At 31.9% G+C, this 20,712-nt stretch overlaps 2 protein-coding genes and 1 long non-coding RNA gene across 3 annotated transcripts; 2 read left to right on the top strand and 1 right to left on the bottom strand.

Moving 5' to 3' along the window:
- Nucleotides 1-218: 218 nt before the first annotated feature.
- On the bottom strand, nt 219-9,915 carry LOC105318107 (tRNA pseudouridine synthase-like 1). The gene is made up of 8 exons (XM_020063143.3): nt 9,692-9,915; nt 9,457-9,505; nt 8,779-8,888; nt 4,461-4,535; nt 2,873-3,076; nt 1,647-1,902; nt 1,058-1,244; nt 219-528 (listed from the first exon to the last, which is right to left on the bottom strand). Exons 1-8 carry the CDS (start codon nt 9,913-9,915, stop codon nt 269-271), a joined length of 1,365 nt encoding a protein of 454 aa, XP_019918702.2. The 3' UTR covers nt 219-268.
- LOC105318108 (protein Spindly-A) lies at nt 9,886-16,414 on the top strand. Its single transcript, XM_011415042.4, has 10 exons — nt 9,886-10,034; nt 10,458-10,619; nt 11,078-11,263; nt 11,838-11,987; nt 12,103-12,201; nt 12,843-12,932; nt 14,674-14,814; nt 15,081-15,181; nt 15,546-15,730; nt 15,900-16,414. The coding sequence occupies exons 1-10, from the start codon at nt 10,020-10,022 to the stop codon at nt 16,316-16,318; spliced, it is 1,548 nt and encodes a 515-aa protein (XP_011413344.2). The 5' UTR covers nt 9,886-10,019; the 3' UTR covers nt 16,319-16,414.
- Nucleotides 16,415-18,808: 2,394 nt separating this feature from the next.
- On the top strand, nt 18,809-20,516 carry LOC109617354 (uncharacterized). Its single transcript, XR_002198503.3, has 2 exons — nt 18,809-19,276; nt 20,342-20,516. It is a non-coding gene; the product is annotated as an uncharacterized lncRNA (long non-coding RNA).
- Nucleotides 20,517-20,712: the final 196 nt, after the last annotated feature.

Here is a 20,712-nt window from a genome sequence, read left to right as displayed (position 1 = left end):
CTCTCTCTCTCTCTCTTGGAATATATAGTATAAAGGTAATCCTGGTAATCTTTGACATTTTTCTTCATATAATTATATTGAAAAAGCATGAACATTCTATGATATCATTGTTAAAACATGAGAAATTAATATACATGTATAAAACACATGTACATGCAATCTTTCTGTTTCTTACACGACAAAAACATGTCTTAATCATGAATAAAAGACTATTAAACTGATGAAAAATAAAACAATTTATTAAAATACACACATTTGTATATTTGTATCAATAAATATCTACTTTAACCATACCTAAACCTGACTGAACAATAGAGTATGCATTTGCGTCTTTTCCTTTTAATTTTAGTCCTGTTTGATCAACACTGAAGCTATCAAGTCCAACTATCTGTGCTGGGGGCGTCTCTGACAGCTGTTGAAGTGTTGCCTGCTTGCGCTTAGTACTGTTCTTATACAATATAAATGAAAGATTGCTCAAATTTGCTAACAGCTCAATATAAGAGTTGTTCATTTCTTTCTCACTGATCTCTGAAAAGCAAAACAACAACAACCATAATTATTACATGTAACATGAATCAGATATTTATACAAATGTGTTTAAGATACCTTACTACACCTACACTTATATTTTCTAAGACACTACATTATAAGATGGATATTTAAATGTTTTATCAAACTGTATCAATTGATTTAGTTGAATATCAATATAGCTCAGTGGTTAAGGTATCAGGCTTGTGAACTGCAGATCACGAGTTCAAATCCACCTCGGGCTTTTGTTCATATTTACTTCAATTAAAATTAAATGTTTTAACCATAATCGTATATTTTTTTGCTGGGTTTTTTGCCCCCCCCCCCCCCAATATAATTAATTTCAATTTCCTTAAATTGAATACCAAAAATATGGTATATATCCCCTGAAAAACTAAAATACCCCAGACCTCCCTGGAAAAATTTCTGGATCCACCCATGAGGATGCACCATACTTAACTGCAATATCGCCATTTAATAAGGCTATAAGTTTGTTTTTAAGATGATTTGATTTTTAAACCCTGCTTACTATTTTCATCCAATTCCACGTTCTGAAGGAAGAGTCCCTGAGGTGGCATTGTAAAAGTGGTATCTGCCCTCGTTAAATCCACGCTCTCCTTCTCCAAAAGCTGCAGTCCAGACATGGTTTTTCTCAAAAGTCCCAAACTGTATTCTCCTTGTGCATATCCGACCATATATCCAACCATGCGACGAATCTGTGTGAATGAAAAACACCGTAAAGTATTTTAAAAATGCCTAATAGTATTTAGCTAACATTCTACTGTAGAGAGGATAACTATAAAAAGGCGTAATTTGAAAGTTGCATATATCATACGGCAATATTTTATTTATAATACAGGTGCCAATAACAAATATTGAGAATATTGAGTGAGTAAAGTAAAAACATGATCATAAAAGAATTAAAAGAATCTAGAGATCAAAAACACGTACAGATGTATATAAAATTGATTCTCACTTGAATGTTATACTTGTATAATGTGTAATACAATGAAGCTACCTTACAAAATGATACAAAACCAACTTAAAATAACAAATACTAATGATACAGAGAGGAGAAACCTTTATTACATGGTACAAAAAAACCCACTTTCTATTACCTGTTTGTAAATATAGGAGTGGGACTTGAAGTGAATCTCCCAGAATTCCAGTTTATCCGCCATCAGAGGTTGAAGATTTAACATCATTGGATGACCGCGCTTTATATCTATTTGAATATTTCTTATATACGACTTATTACCAGCTTTTTTTTTGTTCATTTCCCTATGCCCATTGGAAGTTGTGCAGTTGTAGATATTATTAACACCTGACATAATCTCAGCACTCTCTATCAGTTTATCAATGCTGAATGGAGGACTTCAAAAAAAGAAACAAGTTTTTAATATACAATGCACATAAAATTAAATAAAAATTGAACCATATTTTTATACAATTATATAAACTTCATGTCTAAAACAATAAACTTTATTCATGTATGATGAATATTTTATACTTTAAATATCTTAGAACCATTTTAACAAGGCCTTGGACTTTCAGTAGGACGTAACTATTTATTTCTTGCATCAAAACAAGTTAAAAATGAGGCTCGTTTCAAGCGAAATATACTTCGATTGCGTGGTCTTAGCTCCAAAGCCAGACAAATCTTGCTGATTTCAAAGAGTCATGGCTGAGTAGCCAGCAATGAAATAGACAGGCCTACGTCACATTGTCGTTTGACACAACTGCCCAAAGTCCAAGCTCTTGTTAAAATGGTTCTATAACTCTATAAAACTTCAATCAATTACAACTATCAAGTCACAAAGTTAAATCCAGGGCTGCGTTTTACAAAAGAACTTACGACTTACGACCAAATTAATGAATGATGTTTAATCACGAACTAACCAATTTTTTATTCTAATGGCTGTGAAATAAGATTATAGCAGTCAAAATAGTTGTAAATAAATGATTTTATATTTTGTTTTTCCGTTTCAGATCAATCCATGATACGGATAATATTTACGACTTTGTCGTAAGTTCTTTTGTAAAATGCAGCCCTGGAGCATATACATTGATAATATTTTCAACTGATTTCTAACTACGGCAGTATGGTAGAAATTGAAATCTTGTAACCTAGCTGAAATGGTGGTTTTTTTTATTGGGATTTCATTTAAATTTGTTGTTTTGCAGATAACCATACTAAAGATATCACCATTTAAGATTTCTTTGGATTTCAATATTTGGTAAGATGTTAGATAAATGTCCAAAATGAAATAAATGAAATTTAATCCCCCACAACTATTTCTGCTTTTACAGTATGAACATGTGGTCCCGGTTTGGACTTGTTTACCTTAATGTCACACAAGATTTCTCATGGAAGATGTTCCCTACTCCTCGCTTTGGAAGAGTCCTACACCTGATATTATTTACGGGGATGTCTTTGGGCATTGAGAACAGCAGTTCTTTAAAGACTGCCAGGCGATACACATAAACTCTCCCCTTAACAAGCTCCACACTATTTTTATAGAATGGTATTTCCTGGACATCAAGTACTCTGCAAAATCAAGACAAATGTAAATCGTCTATGAAATGTATTAGGGTCTGGAGAGGAAAAATTAAGTTCCAAGAACTTTTTTTTCCAATCCCCTCGATTCATTCAATAAAATATGTCCAAAACATATCTATAAACCAATATTCATGCTGAAACCATATCTGCTCTCATATGCACTATACATGTATATGTACCAATACAATATATGCTTTTAATTGTTCTTTTCCTTAAAATAGGATTTTTTTTATTGCTACATGTACATGTATTATAAATGTATTTCTCTATATATTTTAGTTCTATACATGTAGCTATCAAATGGTTATCGTAATGTAATTTTGTCATATTACAATTATTGTGTAACCATGCATGGTCTAAATTAATTGAGTAATCCACTAAAAATCATAATGCAATAAAGTTAGAAAATTAAACATATTGCAATTGGTGATATCTGCATCATTGAATCTGCAAATACTCATCCACAAATTGGTCCGCCATCTAATGATCTTCTGTGGGCACCAATTTTCAAGGATTTTGTAAGAAACATAATTGAAAGGTTGTATAAGTAAATTAAGTCAGCGGGCGTTGTCTATATATGCCAAAACAAACTGTTGTCTTGTTCTCTTACTTTGATGTCACATTTGAACTCATTGAAATAAAAAAAAATTGGAATCTGTATTCAATGATTAATAGCCATAGAACATCTAATGTACATGTACATCTAATAGAGTTGTTAAAGCAGCTACTTTGTGCCAATGTATCTTTGAGATCAAAGAATTTTCCCCATTGAATATCCAATATTGTGGCTATATGACAATGTAATACATGTATTGATATGAATAAAATATAACGTTTAATGACTGTGATTAATTGAGCAGTAACAGCACATAAACACTATAAGTGTTGTATGTTTTACCTGGAATAGAAGTACCGGGGTACTATAATTCCATTAGTAAAAATATTTTATAGGGAAAGAATTTTTCTCTTTTTAAGGCTGAACAGAATGGCAAGATGCTCTAAAATCTGGAGCTGGCCTATTGAATATTAATTTCAAAAGACTATTAACGGGTAATAAAATTACTAACAATAAAAGAGAGTGTTCAAGAGGGTTTTTTAGGTGCAGTATGAATTTGTTGCACATAGATTCAGACCTGAGACCTATTTAGTAGAGCAGGGACTTGCGAGCTAAAATTAGTGTTAATTAATGTTTACAAGTAATATTGGCAAGCACTTTCAAGTGTCCACTGTGCTGAACGGGCCTCCAATGTGACACTTGGCAGACCAATTGTATACCCTACTGAGCAATTCAGCAAGCCATTGAAAGCCTGCAAGCTATCAGTATTTTGTACCATTAATTCCTGGTCACAACATTACATTTATTCACACTTACCTAACATCCTCCTCATCTTTCCACAATTTGTAATTTAAGATGTAAGCAAGCTGTTTGGCATCTAAGGCAAGTGTCCTAAAAAATAGGGTAAAAATCTGAGTACCATTAGAACATGAAATGAAATTTGGTTATGAATTTGTCCTATTTACATGCACAAGTACCTGTTAGTCAATTAAAAAACAAGTAGTAAAAGACTGCCTAGACCGGGTTGGTAGGTCAGTCTATCAGATACTGAGGTTTCACTATTCTTGAAAATCAAATTTTGTGGGTTTAGTGAAAATCACAGTTTCAAGGATATTTTAATTTGATGACAATGATCATCCTAACACTATAATAAGGTTTAAGATATTGTACAGTGCTTAAGGTAGCTTGCAAATTTACCGCTTGTGAGAAAACCTACCCTGAAAATTTGTCCACATGATCGAAAGGTTTCAGAGTTTTATTTCTAAAATTTATTTGAGATTCTTCTGCGTGGTAATAATGTTATCGTGATTCAAACACAGTGTCGCTGATAAAATCATGCAACGCCATTTAATAAAATATATAGTAAAATGCATATCTTAGTAGAAAACCGCATTTCAAAACTATGCTCCAAATTTTTAAATGATCTAGACAAACTTAATTTTACTCAACACAATAACAGAAAAGAAAATTTAAAATCAATTCATAGAAAATAATAAAAATGTGTTCTCGGCCAATTTTTCGCAAAACAACTTTAAAGATTTTAAGGTGGCTCTATACACCCCCAGTTTATTCCAATTTTCAATAGAAGAACACAAAACATATACTTATCAAATAATAAAATGATGATAGGCATACTATAGGTATTTTTAAAGATTTTTTTTATGTTTTTTCGTGTTTTTGTAAAATAATTTTTAAGAAGTTAACCATGAACAAATTGAGAGAATTTTTTTTGTCATATGATTGATATTTCCTTCAGACACCTAAAAAAAATTTAACACTTCTTAACATTCAAAAATGTTATTATTGCAATTTTTTTTAGTATTTCCTCAAAAAACAGTTTTTCATATTTTCTTACTCTGTTCACAAATCATCTGAAAAAGCTGCTTGATGGTATAAGAAAATGTATTTTAATAAATGTGACATAAAAAAATTAAATGAAAATCATTGCAAATAAACACAAAAAATATTTTAAATTTTATTTGGTATGAAAGTTCCTCAGTAAGTAAGAGTAAGAGTTATTGTTCCTAAATTCCAAGGCCCAAACACCTTGGGGACTGTTTATTTCTGAGTTGAAGAGAAAATTTCCTAAATATCATGTTGGGATTATAATTACATACATATTTCATTATAGGCCTTTATAAGTGAATATATTTGCTTTAATGCAAAACTAAGTCAAATAAATAAAGGGGGAAATTAACTAATAGGATTTATGTACCCCAATCTAAGAGAAATTTAAAGCCACCCTAGCTTCCATCCCCTTAAGGTGGTAAGGAACATCTGTCGATATTAATGTGGATTAAAGTATATTTTAATTGAAATACTTCGACTGGTTTCGAATTTTCTTTCACAGTTTTCAACCAAAAAATGCGTTTTACAAAATTTTGGAAAGTTAAAAAATGTTTCGTCCTCATCGAGATTCGAACTCATACAGGTTTGTAGGGAATCCACTAAACTACTGCGCTACGCTGTAATATGTCGATGAATGGAAAGAAACTATTTAAAAAATTATTCTTGATTTTATTGTTTATTTCGATAAATAATACGACACAACCTGAAGGTGTCACATACCTTGTAAGTAGTGAATTTTCCAATTATGAAATTCAATCTATTTATTTACAAATTTTTCAAAAGAGCGGTCCCCATACAATTTGCTTCAGTTTAAATCAGCCAGTACTGGAATTGCATGCTTCCAGATTTACTGTTTTGCATACTGCGTCATCAAAAAGTGGTGTATAGAGCCACCTTAAAAGATTTCACAAAAACCTATATTTTCATCACGACGTTAGCCCAGACATCATCAATATCTTTCGTTCGAGAACCAAAAGTGAAAAAGCGCTGGTTGACAAGATTAGCTGATTAACACATATTAGAACATGCAAATCTAATTAACATTATTATGAATGTTATCAAATGCACATATGCAATTTATTAATGTAAGATTGTGAAGAGAAGAAACATATATGGCTACTTTTCTTTTTTATGAAACTCAATGAGTCAATCATTCAATGCAAAAATAATTACCATACAACAATTGACATATTAATAAGTTTGTAATCGTAAACGATAACTAGCTAAAGCCAAAATAATTTTAATACACTGTAGTTAGATCAGTATTTGAAAATACAAAAATTATAATTGTAAAATGAGCAAAGATAATGCATACGGTTCAATTTATTTACAATGTACTTGTCTAAACATGATTTTAGATGAAATAGTTCCAATGCACACTCATACCTTATAGAACTAAATGCGACAATGTATTTCATGTCTTTAAATTTTTTAGCACTTGATAAATATAATGTTTGTATAAAATGCAATTTAGCTTTTTGAAATATTTCATTTTATGTTTCTAAAGATCACTTGTTATTTTAAAAGGAATGTATGAGTTTACTATGACGGTCAACTCTTTACGCTGATTCCTATTGTGACGTCAGCAAACCCACGAGCTACATTAACCCGGAAATAAACATTTAATTTTATGGATCAACTCAAAAATAAAATCCACCAAAAATTGATGAAACTAGTTACCGTATTTGAAATGAACATTTACTTGATTTCAATCAACACAGTACGCAGCACAGTTAAGGCTGTCAATAAACTCCGTTGAGACAAAAAGTACGGGAAATGTGCATTATGACATCACAGTATATTACAAACCTCGAAAGTACTTATTAATCTTTTTATTAACAAAATTTACTTATACTTATCTTTTAATTGAAAACAACAAATGCTATTACTTACAAATTTGATGTCCGTTATATCGTACACACTGAAAAATAAGCGAGATGTCGTTCTCGCTGTACTACAAAATATGACGTCACAGGCTTCAAAATGACGCATTAAGTTCAGTCATTGAAGGCTATCATGCAGTTTTGTAGCGAAGAAAAATAAATATCATAGATTAACAGAAAATTATAGATGGATATTTTGTTTAACATTATTATTATTAGAATGCTACCTATATAGTCTTATTTTCATTTTGTTAAAAGTATGCATCGTATAAAGAAGCAACCTCGGTTTTGTATAAAACATCGTATATCTTAAAGCTGAGTACCTAATTAAATCACTTAATTGCAAGGGCATACACTTACCTGATCCTGACAAACTTTTACATGTGAATTTGAAATATTCTATGTAACTTAAAAACTTCTATGATCCTTGTAAAATCTTACAAATTAATTATTTTTTAATGAAATTAACCCTGTGACCTTCAAAATTATTCAAGAAATGCACTATAAATTACGGTTTCTACTAACAAATATTCTTATCTTAAAAAGTTCGCACCGTTTTTCAAAATCTACGATATGACATCAAGTTATTTTATAATTCAGTTGTGAATTTTGACATTACTATGCCCTTGCAATATTGAATATTTTAAATGACCTCAAAACCACAAATACATCTGCTTGTACCGTTCGACTGCCATATCACGTGACCGCTATGAACATAAAATATTGTACTGTTTTATATATATTTTATAAAAATATTGCATTTGAGTGACTTTTATTGATTTTAAAAAGGACATGCCAGTTGAACTATAGTATACGTATTTTCATAACAAAAATTTGCCGATATGTTTATTGACCGCCTTAACTGTACTGCGTAATCATCACTTGAAGCAACCTACATTTTGAGCTCTCAATGAAGCAAATGAGGTCATATATTGGTGTTCTTTGATTTAGAATGAGAGATAGTTTAAAAAATATCAAATGTAGGTAAAACCATGTTAATTCAAATCACTGACAATCACTGCAAATAAATCCAATTTATTCTTACTGTTATAGCCAAATGAAAAACGGAACTATTGGGTACATGTACCTATAAGTCTTGTACACAGAAAAGATTTTTGATCCATGTCTAACTCACAACAGCAAAAAATTATACAATTTCCCTCAAACAAGAGAGTAAATCTCATTATAATCAATGTTTTATTTTCAATCCTTAAAATGCATGATTGCCACGTTAAAGTATTTTTTTAATCTTGGCAAGTTTTGCCCAACAGTTTGTTGATTTTGTATCAATCAACTCAAGAACAATTTAGGTTTTCTTTGAATTTTTTTTCCTTTTCAGTTTTCCAAATTCTAGGATATTGTATTTCAAAATATGGTCCTGGAGTGAAATTACCAATACTTACGGATCATTGATGTTAAGTTTCAACACGTTTGATACTGCATGCACTCCTTTATCTGTACGACTTGATGTTCTCAGATTAAATCCTTTACCAACATAACTGCTCAGTATGTCCTGTAGAATAGATCATCAGATCAACTAAAATCTCTTTGCTATACTCAATACAAGAATAAAGTATACAGTTGAACTTCTATATTTCAAATATCTAATCTCAAGTACCATGGATACATGTCAAAGTGAGTTGGAAGTCTTGTGCAACAACTGTTTACCTAAATGCATTAGTTGTATTGTGTTTGAGCCTTGTCCAGAAGATATCAGGAAATTATTTGTTGAAGTTTGGGATAAAGAGGTTTGACTGAATAATATAAGCTTGAGCTAATAATGTGAAGTTGAGTAATTCAGCACTACTTTAAGTTAAACTTTTTACCTCTGAATTAATTGATTTTCCATGTTTTAACATTGTTTAAAAAAAAATGGTGTAATACATGTAAATAATAATTTAACAGATGTCGATTGTTAACTCCTTGGAAAAAAGGATTCTAAAACTGACTTGAAATCCCCATGAGCCATTAATTCCTCACTTAATTTTTTTTCAGTGCGCCCCGCAGATAACCTAAACTCTTTGAATTGGAAACAAAGTAATATATAATTATTCAAATATCATTCAAACAGCTATACTTACGGATAAGGTAGATTCAACTGTTTTCACATCTGGATTCCATCTCACTCCACTAAAATTTTGATTTATAAATTACTGTAGTATTAAACAAAATTAATATACAAACACGTGTTTTTCAATCATTTCTCAATTTCATCGTGCGTTTGTCATGTTTATTACCTTTCCTGTGTATTTTTTCGTTTTCTATTATAAACAAAAACTTAAAAACATTAAATGAAAGGTAGTAACTATACAATACCTGTATTTTGAACCATCATATGATATACGGATGAAAAAATGTCTAGTGTAAGTTCGAATCATTTCAATCGGGATCTGGACAGCGTGTTTTCTTTTTAAAGTGAAAGTATGAAAGTGAAAGCATTGGCCCCATACTATTATAAAATATTCTACAGCGTCTTTTGATGCAAAATAACAAACTAAACATATATTCAATAGTACCCAATGTAAATGATCTATTAACATAGTGAAAAGAGCTAAACTTTTGGTTTAAAAGAACACAGATAAATATCGCGACGGGTTCGAACAACACAAAATTTTCTATCAAAACTGGCGCCGATTTCAAAAAGATGGATTCGATAGAGGTAAATTAATACAATATGGCCTAATCTGTTGCTCTTTTGTTGATTTATGTTAATTCTTATCATCAGAGAATCCTTACCTAAAACAGAGACATAAATCGTTATTTATGTCTCTGCCTAAAATTATGAAGTGAAAGGGCCATTGTCGAAACACTACATATGAAACATATCCTGTTGGTCGGTTGATGTCAACATGATCAATATAATGTACAATGTTATGTATGTCTAACCTGAGACTGGGACGTATATTAACTAAATACCAAACAAACTAGTATATGTTTGTATGCCTTATTAATCCAGAGGCTACATTTTTCACATTTAAATAAACTGCAAAATGGTTTAAAAAGCTATATCGGTATATGCCTATTTTGGAATCATTTAAATTCTTAGGGGCCAATTTTCATTATTTAACATGTGCCTTTGCAGGAGCTTAAGCAAGAGGTATATTCCTTAAGGAATAAGTTAGCCACAGCAACAAGCCAGGAGGCTTGGTACAATGATGAAATCGCTCAGCTCCAGACAATGAGGAAACAGGAATCTGAAATCCAGGATGCACTAAAAGAAGAAGTGATCAGACTACAAAGAAAGGTAATAAATATTTTATTTCTTTGTCATGAAGTTAAGCCGTTTAGATGTAATAGATGGTTTTACCTCTTGTCATTATTGAATAGATCTAATCATCTATATTGATTAAATGAAAATGTCTGTTATCGATAATCAAATTTTGCCCAAAGTTCTAATTTTAATTAGATAGAAGTTTACCCATTTGTTCATCTGTGATGTCTTCTCACATTTTCATTACCAGGTATAAACAAAACACCTTAATAAAATGAAATCTCAATTTGTCTTCTCCATCAAATATACTATGCAGGAAGGGGATTTATATTCATATTTAAAACATATTCGACGTTGATATACCGTTTTGTTTATGCCTTAATTAAGACAATGGTTAATAAAGTAAACACCAAGGTTTCTCCTTTTTGGGGGGTTAATATCTGTACTATGATTTATTTCACTATAGATGAAATAATGTTTTTAAATTTCAGATAGGAATTTTGGAGGAGGATGTTGAGCAACAGAAATTGGCAGAGAATAACTTGAAATCCCAGGTTCAGTCCCTAGAGAAGCTAATGGAGAGCAATAAAACAATGAACGAAACCTTGTCCCACTCCATCATGACAGAAGATAATACCCATCTGATGAACGAAATGTGTTCTCTGCAAAATGAAAATGTAAGATCTGCAAGAATAAATTTCTCTTTTATTATTCTTTTGGCATTTTGTTCACCAACAGTTAACTAGAATTTTTTTTTCAAAGAATTGTATTAAAGGGACTTAAGCTTGCACAAGAATAATCTACATTTTATTTACTTCGTATTAGTTATATTATATATACCTGTAAGATGTAGAATATGGTAAAAATAGGGCAGCTTATACTTAGAGACTGCACATCTGTTAATATATGCTAGATATGCCTTATAATGAAATTTATTGAAGAAATTTAAAAAGCACATTTCTTCTTTAAAACTGTCAACTGCTTTTATGCTCCAATTGATAAACAGATCAATTTGATAATCATAAGAGTTTGGTGTATTTTTAAGTAAATACAAAAATATTTATGATGCTGATATCAAAGAATCATTACTGATAGTGATACCATGTTTTTATCATTTCAACATTTGTTCTTATATAACTGGTTCTTCAGTGGCTGTTTAAAATCAGTTTATCATAAACCGCATAAAAATTAAGCTACCATAAAACTATGTACAGTATGCAATACATAAACATACATGTACATTCTGTTTAGACACAATTAAAAGGAGAAGTTATTGAAATCAGGCATGAATTGCAAGGTGCATCTATTGAAGTTGAGAACCTGAAACAGAAACTGGCAAACAAAGAGCAAGAGCTGGAGGAACTCCAGTGTCAGATTACTACGTATATCAACACAATAGAGGTACAAACCCTGTCCAAAATACAGGAAATGTATAAATGTTACATTAAAAAAAATTGAGATTGACATTTCATATATGGTATGGTATTCATAATCCCTAAATATTTTTGTCTACTAGAAATACAGGACTGAAATCACAGAATTGAATACTCATGTTGATGTTTTACAAATGGAGACTCAGAGCCAAACTGGCAAAGGCAACTCCTTATTTTCAGAGGTACACTTTAATTTCAGAGATTCACTGTATTCAGTTACATGTACATTATTCAAAAAGACCAATGCTGTTCAAATTCATGTACAGGACTTAAAAACTTTAGATTTGAAATTAAATGAAGCACTGTTGATTTTCATGATGCAAACATATCCTCCTTGGGGGGAAAAATTATCAACTTCATTTTTCTAAAATCAATCTAAAAATGTGTTTCATCAATAAACTGTTTATCATCATTAAATAGAATTTAAATACCAGTATTTAATTTTTCATTATCAACCCCTTCCAAACAAGGTGGAGATTTATTCACTGAATATGCCTTGATATAGATCATAGAATTACATGTATCCAGTACATCTCAATATGCACAGTACAGCTTTACAGGCTTTTATATTACTACTGTAGATTCCTTATTTTACGCGAGTACTTAATTCCGCGATTCAATAATTTACCAACAAATCGCGAGAACATAAAATCGCGAATGCCGAAATTTTATCGTAGTTTCATGTAGTTTTCATGTGTCCCAAAATTAAAAGCGAGATTCTAGAATTTGCGAGATGGGCTTCTCGCGATTTTACGCGGATATTAATTCCTCGCGTTTAATTAGGAATTTACAGTATTACCTGCATACAAGTTATTTATTCAAGGTTGAAGACAGAAGGGTAAAAGCAGAGAAACTGGTGAAGAAGTATCAGCTTTCTAACCAACAACTGAACCAACAGAATCATAAACTCAAGGTAACTTCACAGAGTTAAAAGTACATGTACAAGGGTACAACATGTATGAAGGTTGTTCGAAATTATTGAGACCTGTCGGAGTGAAGACATTGAAGAAACAAATAAATAAACATAGCAATATTAAATATTTTGTTTAGGATAGTAGATAAACAAATCGGTGGTCGGGGTACCTGGCACAGACTTAAACTCGGAGATTTAAACACTTAAAAACATATGCTTTCTAGGTGTCAGTAGACTTGCAGTTTATGATAAAAGAAATCAAAATATTTATGTTCATTATGCTATTTATCAAGTTATCTAGTTATACTATAACTAGCTTTTGTTCTAGTTTCACTAGTCTTCGAGTTGAAATACAGATAAGGTACAAATATATTTACCAAGCAACAGAAATCTGACGACAATATATCGAATTTTGACGTCAAGGCGGCACAGCAAATTTACATCAAATTGGTGGAAATCATGGGGAAAAGCCGTTTCAGGCCATGCAATTACTTAAACAAAAACTGTAAGATGGAAAAGTACAGAGCTTCAGTTTATCGTCTTTTCATACTTATTAGAGAGATTTAGCAGACCAACGGGTACGCGTACTTGTACATGTAGGTTACAAGTTAGAATTACGCGTACTTACAGATAAAAAAAAATAACAGAGTCATTGCATGTTTTGAAGGAAGAGATACGTGTATTAAAACTCCAATAACATATGAAATTTTAATGAAAATTTATATTTGTTGATATCAGTATTTGCATAAAATATTCAAGCTTAAGAAAAATAAACATATTTGTAAAAATAAATAGCCAACAGGGAAACAGAAGCTACAAGTGTGACCTTACGGGTGCTTTGCAATTTACACGTGTTCATTAGGGTACATACGTGTAGAAATTCGTCATTACACAAACAGATGACGTATTGCACATATTTTCCTTTCTACACGTACACGTATGTGTACACGTTGGTTTGCTAAACCTCTCTATTGATTTACTACATGTAGAATTAACACAAAGATTAAGAAAAAGGTTCTAAATATCAATAATCAAGTAATTTTTTACACAAACTGATGTCAACAGTTCTAAAATATGTACAGAATGACTGTAGTTATTTGACTTTCAGTTAGAATTAACTTGAATTCTTTCACAAATAATCAAAAATGGGGTGTATTTATATGTAAATGTTGAACCTTTGAAATAAAAAACAAAAGATCAGAACTGAAGAATAATTCTAATTTCTGTTTGTTTGTAATGTGTTTAAAAAGAAACAGAGAAACAATGAAAAGTGTTAAAATGATGTTGCAATAATTTAAGTTTGGGTTGCTTCGGGTCACTGGATGAGGGCAAGTTGGTCAGATTACCAGGCAGGAATGATCTAATCATGCCATGGACTAGAAACTTTTGACGTTGATAAACTCTATCCTGGTTTATGTTTTGGTGATATTTCAAGGTTCATATTTTTTCCCCAAGACAATAAGGGTAAATGTCTCAATAATTTCCAAACAGCCCTCATACACGACTGCATTCAGTTTATATGTCATAATGTGGCTTTTTTTCAGGGGCAACATTCTTTTGTGTCGCATATTAAAATAAGAATTTGCGTTAGTGATAATATTGAAATAGAAATCTTAATTGTAATTTAAATGCAGATAATTTTAGTGCAATTTACCCCTGAAAAATTTGACAGAATTCTCTTGACAATATGCTTACAGAATTTTAAGAGGGACACGATTTAACATTATGAAACTTTTTACAGATGCAGATGTTTACATGCCTTGGTCTCAGTAAGGAAAAATCTGATGATGTCCGTGTAGGACAGCTGGAGATGAAGGTTTGCCAGCTTCAGGAGGAGAACAAACAACTGTTAAAACAGATCCAGTGTGCACCAAAGTCTGAGGTACATGTGGTTCGCGTATTCCAAAACTATAAGATCGATGAACTAAATTGCTATCATTTCAATAAATGATGTTTATTATTTGGATCAACAGTTTCAAGATAAGTCTTTTGTGAAAAAGTTTTGAAATTGTTTTATAAAAAGCAAAGGTAAGTTTCCTACTTTATATCTGAGATTGCATATTTATTGTAGACTGAAAATGAATTTAATATGTATAGATAGACTGTACATTGAATTTGTGGTTTTTGTAGTTGATCTTTTTGTTGTAGGTGGTACTTAAAGGAGACATTGAGGGTATACTGCAGGAAGGGGAGGTCACCTCTGGAGGGGATTACGTCAAATACTTACTTAGTATTATCAAAGCTAACAAGTAAGTTCTTTTCGGGAATAAAGAATGCATAGAAAGGATTCATTGACGCCATAAATTTTGCTAAAGTGGACTGGTAATGAGTTTTTAAAGATGACCCTCTTGGGCCTCTTCCATTAAAGAAAACTCCTTTACACTATGTGACACAAAAATAAATTTTGTATCACGAAATTTGTATGATTATAGATTAATACATGAAGTTGAGTTGTTTCGTTATGATAAAACAGGTTATGTTATGGTCAATTAGTTACAGCTCTAAGAAATACTCTTTTACTGAATTCTTCATGATAATTTTGGGACTGAATGAACAAGTTTTAAGATATAAAATATTTTTTATATACCATAATGTTTTATTACCTTTTGATAGTGAGGAAGTATCAAAACTTAAAAATGAAGTCAAAGCTCAGAAGCTGCTGTTGTTGGCTGAGAAAGACACAGTCTTTTCTTTAGAAAGAAAACAGTATGACATTGAATCCCAGAGAGAAAAGTCAAGAGCTCTGTATCTGAAAGAGAAACTTAAAGTCGAGGAGCTGAGGGCAAAATATGAACCAGGTAAGTATTGTTGAGGTTTTTTATGTTTTAAAGTATCTTTTTAGGTGAAAAAGAGCAAAACACATGTAAAAACTCCAGATCTTCTATTTATTTCTTTTAATTTTGAGATGCTCACTAAAACATTTTGTTATAAAGAATGGAAAATTTATCTTTCAATGTATTGTTACAGAAAAAATGAAAAATGACACTGGTGCAAAGAAAGGGAAGTTAGAAAAATTACCTTCAGTGTCAGAAAATTCACTCAAGGAGGAAAGAATTGAGAGAAAAAGAAAGGAAAGTTCCAGGAATGTGACAGAATTTCAATTGGAGGAAAGTGCAGTCAACATTGAGAATCAAAAGCCAGACTCTGCAGAAAAAAGAGCTGGCTGTGAAATTGAATACAAGAAGACTAAGTCAGTCAGTCTGAGTGACGAAATCAAGATGATGGACTCCGAGGGTGGGGTAGAAATTGGTTCTCTGTCTCAGAGGGACAATACAGAGAGTTCAGGTGTGTGTGAAAAACCGGTCAAAAGTAAAGGTCGCCGGGTGACCAACATTGTCAAAGCAGAAATACCGGACTCTAAAGTGAACGAGTGCTCACCACAGTAATTGTCGTTACTGTTTTTTAGTTTTAAAAACAGATTATATATATTTTATGTTATGGTATGATAAGGATGATATCTATTAAAATAATCGAAAATCATTGGGGTTTTTTGTTTCTTTCTGCAAATAAATTTAGGACTAGGTAAAATATTGATATATTTGGCACTGAGGGGATCCGACAGTGGATTTGATTGAAACAAACTTGAAATCATGTTGTTAAGTTCGACTTACTTGTAAATTGGTCCAATGGTTTTTAATAGAAAGAAAGTTTACCTTCAGACAGACTGACAGTGTACTGATATTCAGATAAGATTGTGTTCAGGTGAGCTAAAAAAATAATACCCACATCTCAATATAATGTGACAATGTGATTTATATAGGACACTTGCTTAATTATGCAGTATATTTTAATAAAGACCACCCGGTCATTCAGAAAATGGTACGTCACAGAAGTTACTTCATGTCACAGGATAACTATTGTAAACCCTCAAAACACACATCTGCTTGTTAACGAATGGAATGTTCCTGATGTTACTACTCTGTGCCGCACGTGAAGTTGTAATCAAAACACACAATCGCTTGTATGCTTACGAAAACGGATCGTCCGAGGTTTAACTTCTGTCACCAGAGAAATATGAAGTTGTAGGCATCGTAACTTAAAAACCCTCAGCAACTCAGAAAATGGTCTGTCCCCAAACCATAAACAAATAAATATTAGATATTTACCCATAATATGAAACAATACGATGATTTCTTTGCTGACTCGCTTAAATGGTTGCGAGAATAAGTTTTTTTTATTCATTTTTTTCTACAATGCATGCAGCTTTATATACAAACAAACTATCCATTAAAACACTTTAATCCTTTCAATTATCGTATCATAAAATGGGTGAAATATGAAGTGCTTGCTATTTCGAGAATCATTTTATGTTGAAAAATAAGACCACAAATATATGAATGAACAACTTCTTTGAAATTCATTTTATATCTATATACAATTGGATTGTTCAAAGTATCGTGAGACATAGTATAACATAGACCTTAACATTAAGGAATATCTGGAAATAGAGGAGAATAATGAATCCACGTAAAACAAACACGGACACATGAAAAATAAGATGATTAATGCATCATGTTTTTGTCGCGGACCTGCACTACATAATGGGTGCAATTCAAAAAGTCGTGAAAACTTTTGAAATATGAGCGACAATGTATATATACATGTACCTGTAACTTTGGAAACCGAAATTCGTTTAAATATAAAATCGCATCGTTTGCCGAACACAATCATATATATTTTTTTTTTTATGTATTTATTTTAAATTCGTTGAATCCATTGCAAAAGCGTCTTGCATTTTTTATACATCATATATTAATAAGGAGAAATATATGAGATATATCCATATAAAGTGACTATGGTTTCAATGCATAAACAAAGGGACGATATATAATGTTGTTGACGTGTTAAGGAGGTTGGATGCTGAACAAATTAACCATCAGCTCTACCTTAAAATTTTAAATATAATTTTTAGCCTTTAACTATACAAAATAGTAAAGAAAAATCCAAGTATTTTAGATTTATTTCGTCACAACCACCCAATCATCTAAGTTAAGAAACTCCATGAAAAATTCCACTTACATCCTAACATTTCTACGCAGTTTTTTTCTTTAAAATGTTTTTTTTCCCTTAAAAATCGGTCGAGGTTGACTTGTCTTATAAAAATAACCCTTTTCCTTTGAAGGCAATGTGTAAATCGGTTTAACAATGTATTTGGGTTTTTTTGTTTACTGGTCAAAGAAATTCAAAACAAAAGTGAATTCTGTTAAGGACCGGAAATTCCTGGTCAACCGATGATGAAGAACACGAAATTCTGCAATAAAGCGTTTTACGACTCAAATTACGACACAAAAAATGGCATTCCACACTTCTCGCGTCCAAAACCATTGCTCTTTACACTCTACCAATGTTCTCTGGAAATGTTCAACCAATGTTTTTGTAAATCGAACAAGAGATCCCTTCCCCACCGTGTCTGTGTCGCCATCTTAGTCTCAGTATATAAACCACAAAATAGTCCTACAGAAATTGCCTTCTGTTTTTTGTTACCATGGAAACTTTGACTCAGTATATGTTGCAGGCAGCTGCCATGTTTGTTATCCTGTTTGACGCAGTGTATGGTCAATCCAGCGATGACCTTCCAACTTGGAATGACTACTCCTAAAGGTAATAATGACTGCATGGTCATGTAAGGTTGGGAGAGACTCTTGTGGTTGGTATTTTGGCTGACACAGTCAGCGATTAACTGACTATATGCCCATCACCGCCAAACCCCTTATTTTTTTTTTTTTTGCATCGCATTGCAAACAGTACATATCGATCAATCTCGTGTCGAAACATAAGTCCAAAATACATTCCGTCCTCAAAATATCAAACGCTATAGTGCAAAAGCAATAAAATGAGATATAACAAATATTTTTGGAAAGCGTTTCTAAGAAACTTGATCAGGTCATGCTATGCAACACGTGGAAACTGATTCGTCTTCTTCCAGACATTAGATCGTAAAACCTATGAACAAAGAACGTGCAAGGAAGTTCCCTAAAAAACGACAACAACGTTTTCCGCGTTCTTGCAAGTAAACCTTGTTGAACAACTCCCATAAACATCCATCGCAAAATATTTTGACGTCTCGTTTAATTTGAAAAAAAAATAACGTTGTTTTGGACAATTTTGAGACTATATAAACGAAGCCCTGACAATGGTTCTTCACTCAACGTTCTAACGAAGAGTCCTTCAGTAACCTAAAGCAATCGAAATGGAGTCAGTACGCCAGTTCATCTACCAAGCCGCCACATTGGCAATGGTCGTCATGCTCCAGGCCGCGTTTGCTCAGTACCAGGATGACAACAACGGCGCCGATTACTTGTACGGCGGCGGTTACCGATACATCAACAGATACGGTTACTAAGGTAAGCCCGTTTCCGGTAACCCGATCTTCGTCATCCGTTATCAAAGAAATGCTCAATGCATTCGGTATTTTGTAAACGTTCGATTTAGCATACATCTAAACCTGAAGAACAGAAGCTTTAATTATGACAATGGTTTCAATTGTCAATATAATTCTTTTATCCATGCGGAAAAATAATTTGATTTTAAAATTAAATTTTTCACAAATTCAGTAATGAAAGCAGATAGGTTTTCGAGAATTTCTCTTACAACTTGCCGCTGTGCAATCCGTTCCTTTTATTCTGAGACCCTGAAGCACGTTACAGTCAGATTTTGTACCTCGACAAGTAAAGTTCCAAAATAACAGCTCATGCACGCGCTTTTCGTCAAAATTGTCGCGTTTATGACTAGAAACATAGAGTAAGACAAGACGCTGAAAACTTCTATTCGTTTGAATTTTATAATTAACATTAAAATTACAAACCACACATTTGTAATTTTAAAACTAACATTTCCGTAGAAGTAACCTTTCGATTGGAGACTCGGTATAAAACTGCCGTTTGCTAGCAATAGCTGCACTCATTCTTTGGGACGAGTCTCCGGTGATTTGACAATGTATCGATTCCTGATCTTCGTTTTCGCCCTGCTCCTGTCTGCCCTGGTTTTTGCGGCAGGGTTTTTAATGGATGAGGGAAATAACTTTGGACGGAATTTTGAAAATGGTGCGAAATGTCTTTTTTTTTAAAGAAGAAAAAAAAACGTTCTTGCAACTATTTGTAATAATTTTGGATTGCTTTAGGAGTCTAATAAATGCATGTTTATTCGATAAAATTAACAACGCCGTTTTAATTGTTTAAACAAATTTTAAATCAGATAGAGAAGTTTATTTTAAACTTCAAATATATGATTTTATTATGTTTCAATTATTCGCCATGTTTAATTTAAACCAAATGGCTGGCATGCTAGGGCCACTTTAGATCGAATAATATTTGATAAATTTATTACTTTCTTCAACAACTTTGCTTGTTTCCCAGATTGTTTAGTTGTTCCTCAGAGTTATTATTAAACAATTTTCATTTTTCTTTTAGAATACAGCGGTTGTTATTGGACCGGAGACGAATGGAAATGTGGAAATGGATTCTAGTCAACACCAAAAGAACTTTGCCAACATTGAAATATTGTAACAAAAACGAAAAGACGGTCAACATTTTGAATGCATAACAAACTGTACACAGGTCAATAAACAATCGATGACTTCATGAATTTTCTTTCTCTTTTTTTTTTCAATTTGTTTGCATGAGTTTTTCGTCCTTTTTTTAAATTAAATTTACAGAACGACTTCAGAAATATGAAGGCTTTATTTAAACCAGGAATGTTAAACGTTAACTATGGTACCATGGCTCAGAAACATAAAATTAATCAAGTTAAGTGATTTGCTCTCTAAAATTTTATTTTTTCA

The sequence above is a fragment of the Magallana gigas genome, chromosome 3 (assembly GCF_963853765.1).
Source record: "Magallana gigas chromosome 3, xbMagGiga1.1, whole genome shotgun sequence".
NCBI classification, from domain to species: Eukaryota; Metazoa; Mollusca; class Bivalvia; order Ostreida; family Ostreidae; genus Magallana; species Magallana gigas.
The sequence above is the reverse complement of the archived record's forward strand: the minus strand, read 5'-3'. Positions and strand labels throughout refer to the sequence as shown.